The sequence below is a fragment of the Miscanthus floridulus genome, chromosome 19 (assembly GCF_019320115.1).
Source record: "Miscanthus floridulus cultivar M001 chromosome 19, ASM1932011v1, whole genome shotgun sequence".
NCBI lineage: Eukaryota > Viridiplantae > Streptophyta > Magnoliopsida > Poales > Poaceae > Miscanthus > Miscanthus floridulus.
In genome coordinates, this window is record NC_089598.1 from 85129607 (window position 1) to 85149524 (window position 19918).

At 44.2% G+C, this 19918-nt stretch overlaps 1 protein-coding gene across 2 annotated transcripts; it reads right to left on the reverse strand.

Annotated features, from left to right (window-relative positions):
- Window positions 1-1164: 1164 nt before the first annotated feature.
- Window positions 1165-18247, reverse strand: LOC136528153 (transcription factor TGAL8-like). 2 transcript variants are annotated; one of them, XM_066521070.1, is made up of 10 exons: window positions 17853-18247; window positions 17129-17235; window positions 16394-16449; window positions 16142-16270; window positions 15898-16044; window positions 15426-15506; window positions 15163-15196; window positions 14791-15062; window positions 1787-2077; window positions 1165-1652 (listed from the first exon to the last, which is right to left on the reverse strand). In XM_066521070.1, exons 1-10 carry the CDS (start codon window positions 17909-17911, stop codon window positions 1482-1484), a joined length of 1347 nt encoding a protein of 448 aa, XP_066377167.1. In that variant the 5' UTR covers window positions 17912-18247; the 3' UTR covers window positions 1165-1481. The 2 variants fall into 2 exon arrangements, with proteins under 2 accessions (XP_066377167.1, XP_066377168.1); XM_066521071.1 differs by having other exon boundaries at window positions 17129-17240.
- Window positions 18248-19918: the final 1671 nt, after the last annotated feature.

Sequence of the window (19918 nt, forward strand, 5' to 3'; positions counted from 1 at the left end):
TTAATCATAATTATCATAAAAATAAGTATAAATTAACCATAATCATCAAATGCGATAAAATAACTCACATTGCGATCCGGACACTTATAGAAGATACGGCCCTTGTTGGGACACTCCTTTCTCACTCGGTACTCCATCACAATTTTCTCCTCACACTTGCCGCATGCAATGAGAGGGAGGTCCGGCCTCAGTCGCTTTGGAACCCGATGAGAGGCCGAGGACCCGAAAGCAGTTGTCATCTACTCTCTATACTTATTTTTAATATAATATAAATTTCTCATTTTATTAACAAATAAAATTAAAAAACTCTAAAATTCTCTATATCTCTAAACCATGAAGTGTGCTATGCATGCTAGAAATGAAAGCTGAATACTAGTTTTGAATAACTACTTTAACCTTCCTTCATCCAAATATGCAAACTTTAAAGTGATTTTGAGCTTAAATAGCTTACAAATAAAAAAATCCACCATAAAAAACCATATATATCTAGTCCACAAAATGAGATATACTACTGATGAAATATGAGAGTATAAAGTTGGTAACCTTTAGAACCGAAGAATCGATGGAGGAATCGAAGAAATCTTGTGATTACCGGCGATGAGGAAGAAGAGAGACCGGCGATGAAGTAAGAACACTGAGCTCGAAGTGGCTCGGGCTCGGGGAGGAAGAAGGGGTATATAGGAGGGGATCTTTAGTCCCGATTGGAGACAGAAACCGGAACTAAAGGTCCATTTCTAGTCTGGGACGGAGCCTCCAGCCGGGAGTAGACTTTTACTCCCGGTTGGAGGGACCAATTAGGAGTAAAAGTTAACATTTAGTCCCGGTTGGTAGCTCCAACCTGGACTAAAGGTCCCCTGCAGCAAAAGCCTGCCGCAGTAGCCGTTGGACAGGGACCTTTAGTCCCGGTTAGAGCTACGAACCGGGACTAAAGGTTTCTCTAGTCTCGGATGCGAAAAATACCGGGACTAAAGACAAATTTCAAAGTGGATCAAAAGTCATTTCTCTACTAGTGATCCTAAAGCTTCTTACATAGGGCACTTAAGTAATTTCCATGCTATTGGCCATATTTTGATGTTGGTGAGAATCTTTCTGGTCCGACGACATGCCATATAGGGTCATGCCATCCCATCGCCACCGAAGCTTTCTGATGTAAACAAAGTCTACAAGTATGATTGTATGAATATAACAATCGTTTTCATTCAGAAGGTTCTCCCTTCAAAGTTCAAACACATATGTATACTAGTAGTATACGGTATATATATCTAATGTACCTCACTAATAATTAATCTGCTTTGAAATTGTTGCAACTTTGAAAAGAGAACCACTGGAGCACTTCTATATGATACCTTTTTGTTTCTATATATATCATCGATACATTTGCATGTGATGTATAGTTTAACGCTTTCTACGTTACTAACGTCATAGCTAAGCTAGTAGCTAGCCGGCTGTATGTATTCCATCCATGCCGTAGCCGTAGATGCCTACCCGGCCGGGCCTCTAGCCAGCTGACCCGTCCGGCTGGTGGTCCAGAGCGTGCTGAGCGTTCGGAGGCGGCAGAAGTAGTCGGCGGCGGCGATGAAGCAGCGCGCCGCCTGCCTCGCCGTCAGGATCTGCCGGAGCGCGTGCAACGCCTGCATCCTCAGCTCGTCCGCCTGCATGCATTAATTGCACGGTACGTTTGCGATGAGCATGCAAGCAGTGCATGGCTAGCTTGGCCGAAAATTAAAATGAATCTAAGGAAGAGACAGACACAGACAGAAAATGCATGCATGCATGGTGACCATACCTGTCTGAGGATGGTCCCGAGCGAGGCCACCTTGTCCATGGCGAGGGCGACGTGCATGTGGCCCATCCCCATGTAGCCGGCGGCCACGTCGGCCGGGTGGTAGAGCTGGCCGCCGCCGTACATCATCCCCGGCGGCGGCGGCGCGTCCGATGCCACGACCTCGGAGAGCGACCGCAGCAGCGCGTCCAGCTCGGCGTCCAGCGCCTCCTCCACCCGCCGCGCCGCCTGCTCCACGTCGCGCGCCCCCGCCGCCTGCTGCTCCGCCAGCGGCTCCACGTGCCGGACCACGACCTGCGTGCGTGCATGTTGGCGTCATCGAAAGGGTTCCAGGAGCAGGTAGCAGGAAAAAAGAAGATCGATGGATCCCAGCCCCACGAACAAAAGCTGGAATAATCCTGGCGTTCCAAATTAATCCAAGCACGCGATGGATCATCTATCGACGTCGACAGCGACAGCGAACGACGACGACGACGTTTGCCTTCTGAGACTCTGAGCCTAGCTAGCTCGCACGCACATTGATCGTCTTCGTCGTCGCCGCCACCGCCGCCGCCGCCGCCGCCGCCGCCGCGTGACGCGACGTGTCCATGGATAGATCGAGCTCGAGCCACTACGTAAAAAACGATTTTTAGCAACGTGTCGAATTTTTTGTAGGGGCGGCTGGTGATGGAGCCGCCCCTACAGTGGCGTGCTCGGGTGCCCAGACACCAGCCGCTCCTACAAATGGAACAGCAGGGGGCGGCTGGTGATACGAGCCGCCCCAACAAACAGGGTCTGATTTGTAGGGGCAGCTCAATCACCAGCCGTCCCTGGAATTTCTAATTGTAGGGGTGGCTGGTGATTGAGCCGCCCCTACAAATGCCCACGTATATATAGCTCGGATTTGTATGGGCAGCTCAATCACCAGCCGCCCCTACAAATGACCCACATATAAAACAGCTGCAGCACTTCTTTCTCCTCGGGTCACTCACTCCAACCCGTGAAAGAAAGGTGGGGAGGCTTTGGGCACCTCCTAGAAATTGCTCTACTAAGGGAGAAAGGTTTTGGTCTTAAATTCTTCGGTGGAGAGATTGTAGAAGGTAAGAAAATACTATTCCATACTTTTTTTTGAAGTTTTAATGGTTGGTTAGTGAGTAATTAGAGTTTTGTTTTTCTCTCTCTTCTATGGTGCTTGAGCTACTTATGAAGCAAATTAGAGCTAAGTTTTAAATGTACTAGGGTAAATTAGGGAGGAGAACAAGATCAGTACCTTATTTGGTCCATGTTTTTTTATTTTAGTGAACAATTAGATAGTTTTATGGATGTTTGATGTGCATGTGGATCTAGATCTAGGGTTTGGTTTTTTTATTAATTTCGTTTTTGTAAATTTATGTTTGATGAAATTGGACTAGGGTTTGTATGAAAGATACTGGGTAAAGTATAATTATTGCTAATTGTTGTCTTTGAAATTATTTATTGTAATCAATAAATATGTATTTTAATTATTTATGGATAAATAGGTCATTAATTAATTTTCCTCTACCATGGTGTGTTTGTATGCTTCATGTAATTATATTAGATTTATATTCATATATATCTGAAGTATATACAATTATTCTCAAGTAATTATTAATTTGATTCATTTTTTTATATATATCTGAATAAGTAGTCCTTTAATGTTTGTTTTATTGTTGTTGTAAAAGATGGAGTACAGAAACTCTTGGATGTATGGTTCGTTAAGGTTCAAGGCAGGTTTTTGTGAAGAGGTGGATAATTTTATTGAAGCCGTAAAGAAGCATGCAACGACATTGAAAGAGAATAAGGATACAATTATTTGCCTCTGTAAAGATTGCAAAAATCGTATGGCATGGACAGATGTAACTATCATCATATCACATTTGATTATGCGAGGATTTGTTGAGGATTACACAGTGTGGATTTATCATGGTGAAACGGTTATTGTAAACGACGAGGATGAGGAATACGATGACAAAACCATAGAATCCATGTCCCAATATTCAGCAGAGCTTGATGCATGAATGGATTTCGAGTTTGGCAATGAACAAGGTGGTGATGCTGGTGGTTGGGATGGTAACGACGAAGGTGGTGCCGATAATGATGGTGGAGCACGTGTCGGGTATGAAGATGATTTGGAAAGGGTGACAAAAGCATCAAAGGAGACTGTGTATGGTGTTGAAAAGGGTTATCCGACACATTGGACATTGCTATGTTTTGTGCTTGAGCTGCTCATCCTGAAGGCTAAGTATGGCTGGTCAGACTGTAGTTTCAATGATCTATTGCATCTCCTGTCATGGGTGCTGCCACAACCAAACTTAGTTCCCGCCAACACATACCAAGCAAAGAAGGTCATAAGTCCATTGACAATGGGGGTTGAAAAAATCCATGCATACCCCAACCACTGCATACTTTTTCGTGGCAAAACATTTAAGTCACTGGATAAATGTCCTTGGTGTGGGGCCAGCCGGTACAAGAACAATGACCTTTACGGTGGGGACAAACCCTCCATGGGGAAAAAGAGGAATAAGAAGGGTACAAAAAAGGTGGTACAAGAATCTTAGCCCCTAGAGGATACTCCATTAGGCAACGATGCAAAGCAGAGAAGAATTCCTACCTCGGTAATATGGTACCTATCAGTGACCAACCGCTTGAGACGTATCTTCCTAAACCCTAAAGAAGTCGCACTCATGACATGGTGGGATGATGAGCGCAAGGTGGTTGATGATAAGATTGCACACCTGGCTGATTGTAGTCAGTGGCAAAGGTTTGACGAGAAGCACAAAGAATTCAGCGATGACCCAAGGAATGTATGGTTTGGCTTGAGCACCAATAGAATGAATCTCTTCAATGAGAGAATGAGCGACCACAGCACATGGCCAGTCATCTTGACCATGTACAACATCCCAACATGGTTGTGTTAGAAGAGGAAGTACCTTCTCCTCACTATTCTTATTTCTGGCCCTAAACAACTAGGCATTGATATAGACGTGTTCCTCGAGCCTTTGATGCAAGAAATGGAGAGGCTATGGAGGCATGGGGAGTAAATATATGATGCGTTCCGAAAGGAGGACTTCATATGTAGAGCAATAATATTTGTTACTACTAATGATTATCCCACGATGTTTGCTTTGTCTGGACAGATCAAAGGAAAGATAGGATGCTTGGTTTGCTTGGATGGTACTACATGGGTGTACCTAGATGCATCCAAGAAGATAGTTTACCTAAGGAACCGACGCTTCTTAAAGATAAGTCACAAGTACCACAGCAAATTGTTCTTTAAATTTTATGACAACACCCCGGAGATTGAACCCCCTCTGGAGAGACGTCATAACAGAGAACACATGTACAGAATGGTGAAAACATGCGTGTCATCTATGGAAAGAAGAATCCAGATGGGACGAACAGAGATAGAAGCACACCTCCTATCAAAGGCGTACCTTTCAAGAAACAATCGATCTTCTTTCAGTATCTGCCTTATTGGCCAGACTTGGAAGTCCCCCATGCTATTGATGCTATGCACGTGCAAAAGAATGTCTTTGAGAGTCTCATTGCTACCTTGATGGACATAGGCAAGTCAAAGGATGGTCTGAAAGCACGAAAAGACATGGTGCAGCTAAACGTGATGCCACAGCTTCACCCGGTACCTGAGGCTAATGGAAAATACACTCTGCCCGTGGCGTGCTTCAACCTAACACCAGACGAGAAGAGAGCTATATGCACTTTCCTGAGGGGGATCAAAGCCCCGATGGGGTTTTCAGCAAATGTTAAGAAGCTAGTGTCGATGAAGGACTTGTCAATAACACACTGCAAGGCTCACGATTGCCATGTGATGCTGACAGTGTTTCTACCTATTGCATCAGGGCTTGTCGGAGACCTAATACCGGGGTACCCTAGAAGGCGAAACCAATAACCACTAAACGTTAAAAACTTCTGGATGCATAAGGGCGCCATTACGTCCCTTGTTCGAATGACAGGAGTTTGGTTCCGCCTCGCCCGATGCCTTTTGAGATAGCTCTACCTCGCCCGAGGGCTCAGGGCTAGTCTCCATCTCACCCGACGCCTTTGGGGCGGGCTCGGTCTCGCTCGAGGGCCGAGGGATAGACTCCGCCTCGCCCGATGCCTTTGAAGATAGCTCTGCCTCGCCCAAGGGCTCAGGGCTAGTCTCCGTCTCGCCCAACGCCTTTTGGGTGAGTTTGGTCTCGCCCGAGGGCTGAGGAATAGATTTCGCCTCGCCCGACCCTAGAGGGGCAGGGTCGGTCTCGCCCAAGAGATAGGGATTGGTCTCCGTTTTGCCCGATGGCAAGGAACGAGCCTCGCCCTGCTTGATATCTAATACTGGTTTCATCTTACCTGACAACTTCTCCCCATTCCCTCAAGATGATGGGTACAGGGCAAGACAAGACGTTTGGGTCAACCATGGCTCCAAGGACCATACCCTGCGCCCTGGCAGGAAAAGTACTACCAGGGAACGACAGGACAGGTGCTTTAGACCCTTCCGAGCGCCATAGAGCCTGAAAGGTATTACAGGTGCGTATTCCTCACCCTGTAGAGTTGTAGGCGCCGCCTTCAGTCCTAGGACACGGAACCCGACGAAGATATATGACAACCACTATGCTCCAGAAAAGGATTTGCTATCTCCACAAATGACGGATATTCCGTCACCACGCTATGGACCCAAGGGAGCGGCGCCCGCTTCCCAACCCCTCAGGTCCACCAAGTCAGAAGACCTTGACCACGGCGTTACTCCGGACCCCGACCCCACGTCCCTCCGACAAAGACTCATAGGAACCAGAAGGCATGCGGAGCAAGGATAGGGAGGCTCATAAGTCAAACCACCATGCTGCAACCCATACCCTGCGCGGGGCAGCATTCTGTAACCAACCTGACATTCTATAGAGCCATCGATAGTATTGTAGGTGCTTATCTTCCTTTGCACTCATTAGAATGAAGGACGAGGCCGGGGAGACGTGAACCACAAGACGTAGAGTATGCTTCCTAAAGCCCTCACCCTTGTAAAGATAGCCCCTTCATCTATAAAAGGGGAGGCGCTTCCTCCATCAAAGGGACCCGATCTTTGACGAAACAACACAAGACACTCACACACAGTCAAGCTGCGACCAAGCTCTTGGCCTCCTTTCAACCCTTCCATCAGAGACTTGGGACCAGTCCCTCTCTCGATCGTTTGTACCCCCTACTACGAACTGTTCACGGTGCTAATAACACGAGCAGCAACAAACTGGACATAGGGACATTCGGCCCGAACCAGTATAAATCTTGTGTCCTTTAGCGCACCATTCGAGCCTAACGTGCACTACTATAAATTTACTTGTCGGTGCTTGTACGAAACACCGACAGGGCTATAAAGCCAGAGTTCTTGAAAATGGTCATCACCCGCATGTGCTACTTCCCGCATGTGCTACTTCTTTTCGAAGATCTCACAGAAGATGATTGGTAAGCAAGAGCTGAGTGACCTACATGAATTTGTGGTGGAGACACAAAACCAACTGGAGATGTGTTTATCTCCTGCTTTTTTTTATATAATGCCACATCTCATGATTCACATGGTTCATCAGATACAGGAGCTAGGCCCTTACTACTTGCATGAAATGTGGTCCTATGAGCGGTTCATGTCGGTTCTAAGTCAATACGTGCATAATCAAGCATACCCAGAGGGCTCTATGATAGAGAGTTACAGTACTGAAGAAGTCATCGAGTGCTGTCAAGAGTACCTAAAAGTACAGAAAGGGATTGGTAAACCCGATTCTCATCACAAGGGTAGGCTAGCCGGGAAGGGCACCAGTGGTAGAAAAGTGTTCATCGACCATGATTACAAAGAGGTGAGTCAGGCGCATTACAGTATCTTACAGAGTACACAACTGATGCAACCGTACATTGATGAACACTTGGCTACCATTATGGCCGAGAGAAATGGCTGTTCGGATGATTGGGTCATGAAACAACACAAGCAACGACTAACTACATGGTTGAAGAACCAAAACATATCGCCTGCAGAAACCACAAACTCTATTACCATCAGTAGGTTAGCAGAGGGGCCATCGAGACAGGTGACATCTTGAAATGCTTATGACATCAATGGGTAGACGTACTATACCCATGCAAAGGATAGTAAATATGTGAACCAAAACAGCGGCATTCCAATAGAGGCTCTCGATGGATTGGGGTGAAAGATCCAATACTTTGGCATCATTGAAGAGATATGGGAACTTGACTACGGAAGGGATATAACGGTGGCCCTGTTTCGATGCCGCTAGATCAAACAACACCAACTGAACGAGATCAGATTGAGAGTCATGGACCTCGAGAATCTAGGCTACCAAGATGACCCTTGGGTGCTCACTTCACGTGTCGCACAAGTTTTCTATATGTCTGACCCACAAAGTAACCTTCCCCCGAAGAAGAAGACAAAGCATGTGGTTGCCTCCGGAAAACAGCACATTATTGGAGTTGATGGCGTGGACGATGTTGAAGCTTACAATAACTACGATGAGATGCCGCTATTCACAGACTTTCCTAAGAAGATCAGTGTTGTGGAAAAGAACCTCTCCAAAGACATATTGCCATGGGAACGAAAAGGTGTCAAGGGGAAAGTCGTTATAAGGGGCTAGCTAGTTGTTGAACGTGGAGTGTTTATGTAAGTGTGTGTTTGTAAGACTTCATTTATGCATGCGTGTGAGACTATATATTTATGTACGTGTGTAAGACTACATATTTTTGTATGTGTGTGAGACTACATTTATGCATGTGTATGAGACTACCCTTTGCAACATTCAGATGACTCTATTTAAACATCCACTCTATTACTACTAAAACTTTATGAAATCACTTAACACTTTATGAAATGAAGAAATGACCAAAATAAAAGTAGGAGATTTTGATGAGTTATACAACTTTTATATTCATCACCTTTACAGCTGAAATCATTTAGTGTTTGAAATCAGGTTTGAAGCTGTCATTTTCTGAAATTTAAAATTTGAATTGTTCAAAATTAGTGACAAAGATAGATGACTAGACTAAAATGATAGAGCATGATTTTAGAAAATTTTAGGGAAAAACCATCACATTTGGAGTTAGTATGAGGGAGAAAAACTAGTTACAAGTTTCAGCCACAGATTAAAAAGAGAAATCACACTTGTTCATTATTGATCATCATGAACAGTTGTGATTTTTCTTTTTAATCTCTGGGTAAAATTTGTAACTAGTCTTTCTCCCTCATACTAACTCCAAATGTGAGGAACTTGGCATCATTAGCAGCCGCCCCTACATTACCTTCTCCTCTCTTCTCTGTTATGATGCCTTGATGCTCCAAGTTCAAGATCAGATGATGATTAACATGTTTCTGAGGCCTCTACCACTGCTACTACTCTTTGTTTATATATTATTGTTTTATATGACTACTTTGGTTTATAGCCCTTTTTTATTTCTTATACCTTCTCGCGTACCTAAAGCACACTTTCTTGCATCTATTAGAACAAAGCACGAAATAATATCATGGACACCAGACAGTGCAGCTCGATGCCCCGAGCATGATGAGCACCCAACCAATGAGGAGCAACCACTAGAGGACCAGCTAACTCAGGAGCAGTTCGATAACGAGTTAGAAAAGGATCTAGAAGTGATGCTTACTCAGGAACAGTGTGACAAGGAGGAAGGGAGAGCAGAAGGAAGAGTAGGAGAGGTTGTTGAAGGTGAAGAAGAGGATGATGATGATGATGATGACTCAGAAGAGGGATATGAAAGTCCCGAGGATCCTTTCCCACGTGAAGCCAGAAGGAGGCCAACGGAGGAAGATTTGGACAAGGATTTTGACCCGAACGAGGAGGTAGGGAAAAAGCCTTAGCTTGTAAATTTTGCTAAAGCTTTGGCTGTGTTACCTCTGCTAACACTTTGACCTATCGTATATACAGGTCCCTCCTAAAACTCAGAAAAGATGACGTCGACGTCCATGACATCTCGCTGGACAAGATAGAGTAGAGGAAAGGAGAGCAGAGGCAACAGCCATAGAGACGGATCACGATGCCTCTGCTCCACAAACTCAAGACACAACCACGACTACCAAGTCTAAGAGGAAATGAGAGGATAGAAAAGGAAATCTATATCTAGATAAGGCATGCTATGTGATAACGGAGGTCGAACTAGCAGGGGAGATCCTTGAGCCAAAGGAATTAAGAGGAAAATTCCGTAATACGATCGGGGCCCTAGTAAGAGATAAATTGAACCTAGCAATCCCTAACTATAAAGAGGTACCAGAGAACACAAAGAATGCACTATGGGATAGGCAGCTGAAGGTTAATTTTAGATTTCTGGAGGGTAAGCATGAATTGGTAAAAAAATGTTATCAGGATGATGGGAGATTCATTCCGACGTTGGAGGTCGGAGCTCAACACGAAGTATATCCAAAAGGGGTTAACTCCCTTTAACAAGTTTGATAAAATAACTCCTAGTCAATGGGAGGAGCTCGTGGCTCAGAAGACTTCACTGGAGGCATTAGAGCTCAGTGTCCATAACACCGAGCTGGCGAAGAGGAACAAACACCACCATCATCTAGGCCCCTATGGCTACTATGCCAAGGAAGAGCAGTTTAGGAAGATGGACGAAGAGACCGCAGCTACTGGGAATATCGATGTGACGAATTTGAAGGTACGCTCAAGGAACTAGATATGTGCAAGGAGTACAGAATCATCCGACAGTAATCTTAAGTTTGATAAGCTGGAGACCTAAGAGGCGGTATCAAGGATACTGAAATATGCTGAAGACAAGGAGAATGGCTCATTTAATCCTTCTAGAGAGAGGGACGAGCTTAGCCTTGGCTTGAGAAACAAGAAGCACACAGGCTGCACCAGGGGGCTAGGGAAAAGGACGACCTGGAAGCAAGGATTCGAAGAGGACAGGCACATGTACAAGAAACATGGCCGAGACCGGGAGACTAGTCTTGAGCTCCAATTGAAGGCTCTAGTTGCGAAGGCGCTGGAGGAGCAAGGACTGTCTATAGAGCCACGGATATTAGTGACGCCGCCGGGAGAACTGGCATTAGTTGGCAGCCCTCTGAAAGTTCCTAGCAGCCAAGGTTCCATTACAGCCACAACCCCAGTCGATTGTATACGGGAACCAACTAGTTGCACCTTGGTGTTTCTCAGCGGCCGGCAGAACACTGTGATGGAGGTGGCAACGGGTGAGGCACATCCTCCCGGTGGATTACACCATAATAATAAGATACCTCTGGACTACACTAGGGTCGAGGTGCATACAGTGAAGTCCGAGTTCATGCAGTGGAGGTTAGACTATGCAACTCCCAAGGGGCTGGTGTTACTCGGAGACGTTATGGGGTAGTTCATCCTTTGGCACAAATAGGACATTATATTGACTGCTTCTTCGCCGCCTCCCCCTCTCCCAAATTTGGAGCGAGTTGTTGAGGTCGGGGAGATATTTTCACCATCTCGTAACCCCCACATTCCTGAGATGTCACATTCTTCCCCGCCTCCTAGCGAGCATGTGCCTGATGAGATGCCACAACCTTCTCCAGCTTGTACCGAGCAAGTGTATCATGAGATACCATAGTCTTCTCAACAAGCACAGCTGATACATGAACAACGAGTGCCTCCTAAAGAAGCTGCAGCACAAGAAGATGAGGACGTGCCTGAATGGGAACTTCGAAAGAAGCATCCAATCACCATAAGGCCAGTTTATGTTCCGATCAAAGACGTCTCATCGGTGTCCAAGTGGTATTCCCATGACCAGTTCAAGCCTGAGAACCAAGTTAAAAAACTCCCATCATGGGGTTCTAAGGAGGCCGTCACTAGCAAACTCCACCAAATTGCAAAGCAGTATCCAAATATTGATGCCATCAAATGGTCAAAGGATTGCCCGAAAACATATGAAAGAGGCAAGCCCTTCCTACCAAACCGGGACATTCAGCGCCTACCACTTGGAATAAGAAGGTTCCATGATTGGTACTTGCGTGTTCTCCCAACGAGCATAGATATCATACAAGCATGCTTCCCCACCGGCACATTTGGAAGCCCAGCCGGTAAAATTGTCTTTGACTTCAATGACATGCAAACTTGCTTTCACCTGGGAGAAATGAAGATGAATCTAATTCGCACGTGGTGCCTGTAAGTCCTTGTCCTCTCGATATGATATGAATGTAATCTTTGAATTTTGTTGTAACTAACCCACGCCGTGATTCGTAGAATGCAAGTGCACATTGTCAAACAAATGCCAAGTGTGAAAGCCGGGTATGTGGACCCTCAAGCTATAGCCCAAACAAATTTCAATTACCCTAAACGGTGGACACTTGATGCCAAAGAGTTAGCTGCTGCAAAGACTCTTCGGGAGAAAGAGCACATCCGTACGGCGAAACTAAGGGAAGAGTCCCTTAAGGTTGCGGCATACATTGCTCTGGCTTTCAAAAATCTCCAACAACACTCTACTATATGGCTACCATACAACTTCGAGTAAGCTCAACTCTATACTTAAAGCTTTGTTCGATATATTTTATTCGATGCAAAAGAGCTTATCTAGTTCTATGATTAAATTCATGCAGCAACCACTGGATTTATATAGCCGTCGATGTCGGGAGGAGCATGGCATGGGTCTTTGATTCATTAGATAAGGACACGGTGACATACAAAGACTTCATATCGATTCTCAAGACGTATACATATCGATAATCCTCATTAGCTTATATATTTGTATACATACTTGTAACATTCACTTTTGGATACTAACAAGTTGTATTTGCTAAAATAATTCGAATAGGGCATTTAGGTTATATGTCACTAATCATCATGGAAGGCATGATCCAGCAAGAAAGGAAAAGCTAGATATAAAAACACTATGTGCGGTAAGTGTAATTTACTTCTTCAGTACTCCATTACATGGCTGTCAAAAGCATTACTTAACATTTTCATATGCAAAACACACAGTGCCCCAAGCAGAAGCCTGGGAGTGTACATTGTGGATACTATATATGTTCTATAATGAGTAACACCGGTGTCTACAGAAGACATCCCTTAAGGGTAAGTTTGAACCTCTTCATCCGTAGTATAAAAACTTCGTAAATGGTATGAAATACTAAACCGAAACTTATTCTCTTATAGTGGAGAGAAGAGAGAGGAATGAAAAGATACCCATACAAGGATGACCAACTCTTAGAGCTCGTCGGCGACCTTTGCAACTTCATATTGGACCGAATTGTGTACGTCAGAGGCGCCTACTATGACCGAGAGTCTGAGTTAGGTACAAATCCTCAGTACCAACACCTTTGTGAGACTGAAATGCTAGCTCTAGGACGTTGATAACAATATGTATGGAATTTATATATTTAATGATGGATTGTATATATTCTTGTGAATTGGACTTGTAATTGTAGTTTATAGAATACTCTTGTGCTTGTAGTCGCGGTCGCGGGGCGTTCGGCAACGCGAACGCTGGTCGCGGGGCATTCGGCAACGCGAATGCGGTTTGGAACGTTGGTCGCGGGGTGTTCGGCAACGCGAACGCGGTTCGGAATGTTGGTCGCGGGGCGTTCGGCAACGCGAACGCGGTTTGGAACGTTGGTCGTGGGACGTTTGGCAACGTGATTTTGAATTGTAAATTTGAATTTTTTTTTTTGCGGGAAAATATACTGTAGGGGCGGTTCTAGATTAAACCGCCCCTACAAATAGCTGTTTGTAGAGGCGGCTGGTACTACAGCCACCCCTACAAATCGATTTATAGGGGCGGCTAGAAACACCAGTAGCCTGGGAACCGCCCCTACAAATGCATGATTTGTAGAGACCCTTACGTAGGGGCGGCTAGGCAAACCGCTGCTACAAAGAGTTACTAGTCGCCCCTAAAAATGATTTTTGGTAGTAGTGAGCGTGTGAGGTGTGACACACAGACACCCGTGCGGCAATGAACAGCCTGTTCGGTTGGCTGGTTTGTATCATTGTTAGTTCATAAAGAAGTACTGCTGACTGATTTGTGTGAGAAAAAAATACTACTCTAACTAAAATTTTACGATTATTTATGATAAGCCACGACCAAACGAATACACTGTGAGCTGGTGGATCACCTCACCTCCGCCACCTACTCCCGGCCGTGCGAGTTGCGACTGAGACTGATGCATGATGTAGATGGAGACTCGTAGACACGTGACACTCATGTACGTACGCAGGCGGCGTCTAGCGCGGCTTACTATAGCACGACGACTTCTCTGGACGGAGCTTAGCAGCTTAGCTTACCACGAACTGTTCCATCAGCTAAGAGGGTGTTTGGTTACTACAGAAAAAATTTAGTCCCTGTCTCATCGGATGTTTGGACATATGCATGAAGTATTAAATATAAACGAAAAAAAATAACTAATTGCACAGATTATGGCTAATTTGCGAGACGAATTTTTTAAGCCTAATTAGTCCATGATTTGACAATGTGGTGCTACATTAAATATGTGCTAATGACGGATTAATTAGACTTAATAAATTCGTCTCGTAAATTAGTCTCCATCTATGTAATTAGTTTTATAATTAACTTATATTTAGTTTTTCTAAATAGCATCCGAACGTCTGATGTGACATGGACTAAAATTTAGTCATGAAACTAAACACCCCCTAATACTGTGACGTCCTACGTACCTGCTACCTCCTTACTTGCCCCTGCTAATCCACTGCACCAAATCCCTGCTGCTGGACCAATAATTGACTAATATGCGTGCCATCAACTTTGTATATATAATAATAGTATGTACTTAGAAGTTTCATTTTGGGGGATTGTTGGCATATATTGGTTGGTTGTGAGGTACGTACGGTGGTCATGCTGACGTGCGATGGAACCACGGCCACACATGTCAGTGACACATCCAGCCGGTGGGCATGATCAAACAGGTGTCATTTCAGGTCCGTACTTGCGTTATTGTGCCACGCTTGCGTGTGTACCTTTCTTGCTTCTTGGTCTTTCGGCCGGTGGGTATTAGGCTGCTATTAGCTAGCGGCAGATGATGAATTTTAGCGTACCTTGACGAGCTCGGAGGGGCGGAAGCCGCCGATCCAGAGGAAGCAGCGCTCGGCGGCGCCCTTCCACAGGCCGGAGAGGAGGTGGAGCGGGTCGGCGCCGGCGACCCGGGCCTTGTGGCCCATCAGCGCGCCGTAGTGGGCGGCGGCCTCGTCCACGTACGCCCGCAGCTCGCCGTCCGGCCGGTGCTCCTCCGCGGCGGCCCGAAGCCGGGCCACCACCTTGCTGTGCTCCCCCAGCCACCGCTCGTACTCCAAGTTGAACAGCGCCGCATCTGCATGCATGCAAATGCACGTGCAGTGCAGGTGCAGCCTTTCATGAGGTTGATTGATGAGTTATAGATATATGTCATCAGTGGCAAAAGCAAAGCAAACCTGGGCTTAGAGTTCCTGCACCCCATAGTGCACCCTATGAAGAAATGGAAGAAGCATAATTAGTACTTGAAAGTTCACAATTAAGCAAAAAAAAACATCGAATGATGTTTTGCAATGTCTGTTTATGATAAGTAAGCCATTTTGTTGCAATAATGTGAAGAAACTTCCTCTGAAAGAATTATAGGGTCTCCTGTCATTGTAACCAAATTGTTCTAAAATACTCCTACATATTCAAACGAGATATATATTCTTCATCACTTTACCTGATGGGTTATTGTCATCTGCATCTCCTGCTCTAGCTGTGCCAGCTTGATCCTGCCTGACTCTAGCTGCTGAATATAAGCCTGTTTCACACGCAATCAACTAGACATAAGAAATTAAGTAGCTTCTATTCTATACTTATCTAGTGCAGCTCATATCTTCCATGAAGATGAAGAAACGGAACTTTCAGAAGAAAATATATATATGTATATGTGTAGTCCAAAACAACTACTTTCTTAGGTAGTAGGTTAACTTCGTACCACCCTATAATATGTCCAGTCTACTCCCCAATCCCCATCTCTTCGTTTGTCAATTGCCCTTTCTTGCAAGACTTTTTCTCCTCATGTTTTGAGGGTTGACTTGTCCACTACATATATTTTTAATCAGTATATATTACTACTGCTTACTAGCTTGGGAAACGGTAGAGGTCGTCATCATCGTCAGTAATAAATAAACCCTACAATACATAATTACCTTCTTCCTCAGCCTGCTCTTCCTGGCGGCCTCCCTATTCTGCGCGAGCCTCCGCAACGTCTTGGGGTCCGGCGTCCGGGGGCCCTCCTCATCCGAGCTCGAAGCTCCCGCGGCGCCATGCTTGCCTCTGGCGGCGCTACCTTCTCTCTGGTTGTGAATTGTGATATATAACAAAGCATTACATTTGCTGTACACGTACATGAAGCGTACGAGATGAGATCGATCGGATTGCATATATAATTACCTTGATTGCTGCCTTGGAGCTCTTGCCGGCGGCGAGCGGCCCGCCTCCCACCTTCAACGACGGCGCCTGCGAGTTCTTGGAAGGGCCAGCGACCTGTGCTACCGCTGCTGAAGAAGAAGCCATGGAACCCTGGGTAGGAAGAGAGGAATGAAGGGCATATATATGCATGTATGTATGGCATCATCATGAAGCAATCATCTCTTGTGCTTTGAGGTATAGCTAGTAGGTCGTTAGAGCTTGAAAGGATGATACCTTTGGAGATGGCTCGATATGATGCATTGGCTGGGAAGGGAAGATGTTGAGAGTCTCTGCACGCATGAAACAAGTCCTGCAAACATTATGACTTTGTAGAGCGCACAAAAGGCACACGCACGCATGTCAGCATGTGCACATATACTATTGTGTTTCCTAATATGGCTGGTTTTCTCCATGCGTGTGCGAAAACTATCCTCAGATAGGTTGTTTTCATTTCACACGCAATGGTAATAAGTGGTTAACTGGTAGTAACAAAGGAAAAAGGAGGTGTAAAATGCTGGTACTTAGTGTCAGAAATGGGGGGAAAAGCGTGGAACAATAATTGTTCAGTTGCCTAATTTTAGCATGACATCTTGAAACTATATTAGTTAGTGTTCGTTACGTGTCACTCTACTCCAACAGCTAGCTACTTAGTTGGTAAATAAGGGAATTGGGATCAACTGAGGAAATTGAACACATTGAGATCTGCAAACCACAAGAGCTAAGTGGAAAGGAAATCGAAGACTACTCAACACCATTATTTGGTTTGCATTTCTGGCTAAGATACAATTTAAACCAGTCATATCACAACGCTTACATGTGGACAAGTTTGTGATACATTAATTTGGAACTAATGGAATTTTGGCAATGACATATTCCTTCAATATATATGTGCTTATAGTGAAAAGTGAGTAAGCGACCAAGCATTTTTCAACATAATGAACTTTCTTTTGCAGAAATCGAGCCGCTTACGCGGTTGTTGTTCTTGAATTGATGTCTTAGCTTGCTGCCCGTCAAAGTAGAGGAGTAGGGCTTGGTCCAGATCGGATGACATGTCATATCCTTCGGGATCCCTTCTCCTGCACTTTCACAGATGCAACAGAATATCACAACTGCTCTCATTTCTATTGAGTAACTAGTTCCACAAATTTAAAAGGGCTTTAATTAATTGAGAAGGGAGGGGAATAAATTAAGAAAGTAAGTAGTACTGAAATAATATATAGCTTGCATAGAGAGGATGAACTAATCCATTTTCTTACTATAGGTTGTTCACCCAAAGGACATCAATTATTTGTTTGGGACTATAGCATATATCATCAAAGAATCGCTCTCCAACAGGAAGAACTAAAAAGAAGCAAAAAGAAGCGTGAGAGGGGAGGTAAAGCTTATTAATTGATGGTCAGATCGATTTGATAGCAATCATTTACTCACAACACAACTTGAACTAGCTAACTTGAAGAAAAAATCATCGCATGATGAAACAAAGACCATAAGAAGAAGGAAGGAAATAGGGATCGGATCTTCTATCAACCATAGCAAACTTCTTCTGCTAATCATGATGACCAGATAAACAAGACTCTCAAATGAAATCATCCACTGTATAGAATTGGGGAAAAAAAGAAGGGACCCATACGGTGCAAATCAAGTTTGAGAAAAAAGGTCAAATCGAGAAAGCTAAATGGATGGGTTAACTTACATGCTGCCATGGAGGGATGAAGAAGCTTGGACCATCCCGGAGGTGGATGGATAAGCCATTCAGATGCTTCCTTGAAGAAAGAACTCAGCTCTGAACTTGCTTCTTGACCACTTCATATAGAATTGACACATCTTGAAATGGAGTGAAACATCCTACCAGACCAAAAGCAACCTTATCTTTCTTCCTCCTCCTCGATCTTCTTCTTCACAACAGGGTTGCTATGATCGATGAATGGAGATAAACAAAAGGGAAACTGATCAGTATGTAGCAGCCGTCTTTGTTCCCCTTTCCTGCCTGCTTGAAATCAGTTTGTGTGGCCTTTCTTCTGACCAGAAGAGGTAACGGATGACTTTTGGCTTGGGGATGGAGGAGTGGTTGTGCAAGAAATAGAAGGGAGCCCGTGGCTATTGAAAAGTTGGAAAAGCAACATATCTTCAGACTTTATTAAAGAATTAAGAGATGTGATCAAGTCTATGCAATCTGGTAGTTTTGAAGCGGTTTTACACTTGTCGTTGTTTCATATCTTTTCACATATTGACATTTCAGGGGGTGGATTTGGTTCAATCCTTTAAAAAAACCTATCTGATAGAAGAATGAGTCCAAATTGGCTCCATCTTTTGGATCTACTTGCATGGGTAGAATAAGTTCAAGAACTATTCCATATTAAACCCAAAAGATACAAATGAGAATAGAAAGGCCCTTTTCTATGCTTAATTTCACTGGTTTGTAGTGTCTTGCCTATCTTGGGGATACAAATAGCTAGAAAAAAATTTCTGTTTAAAATTAGTTAAATTGGCATTCATCGAATTATTGAGTGGGATTAGCTTGAAAGCCGAGTTTGTTTTGTTCAGCCCACTATCAAGATTAGGTGTCATGTCATCCTCAAGCAGATAGATCCATTTCCCTCTTGATTTAAGTTAATGTGTTAAATTAGCTAGACTTGATCACTTGACACTCTTTCAATAAGTGTCATTCTCACTTCCTAAAAAGTTAAACATTTTCTGCTTTGACAAAATATATATAAGAAAATATTAATATTTCTCGTGCATGATTAGTATCATTAGATGAATCTCTGAATATATTTTCATAATAAACTTATTTGAAGATACAAATATTGCTAATATTTTATATAAACCTACTTAAACTTAATGAAGTTTGACCAGCACAAACCTCATAGAGTCATTCTTTTTAGGACGGAGGAAGTATGAACCTATATATGGCTAAACATCATAGATAAGTGAACAAGAGTCGAACCATATCATTATAAATATTATGGGTTGAAGAAAAAGCCATTACTATTCTTCTATTTTAAAACATACTATTACAATTCATTGTCTACTTAAACCGTGTCATACAGATTCTACATTTTCGACAACATTAGGTCCACAGGTAGGTGACTATATTTCCATATTACCCCAAATACCGCCTTTCTTCTTTCTCTAGTTCTCCTCACTATATAAAAGGAACAAGTTCACAACAATGGCTCAAGTGCCTCGCCCTCATCAACGCTCCACATAGCACTCGACGAGCTGATGCTCCTCCTAGAGCTGCAGGAGATGCGACATTTAGGTCCTAGGCGCGACGTCACTAGACTCGTGTTCGTCGCATGCCCGCAACCCAAGGGACTCATGGTTGGAGTAGACCACGAGGAATGCGGAGAAGGGGTGGGAGTCAAGGGATGGTCTCATTGAAAGAATCAATATGCCTAAGAAGGGGCGAATTGAACAAATCTAAAATTCTCGAAAAGTATAACTATCGTTTGGCCCATTTCACCATTGTACCTATCAAGTGATGTTTATGGTTACCGCACAAAAGTTTAGCACCCTGAATTTCAATTCTAGTCTAGCATGACAATTCTAGTAAATTAAATTGCTAGAACATAAATGCTCAAAGTAAAGAAAAGAAATGTGGCGATGTTTTCTGAGATATCGGAAAGTCAGCACTCTCCGGTGGAGCACCCGCGCAAGGATATCACCCCCTCCTTGATCCCACAAGGACCAAGTGCTCTCTAGTGGTTGATCCTTATCCAACTTAGGAAAATAGCATGTCTCCTGTAAATACTCCTA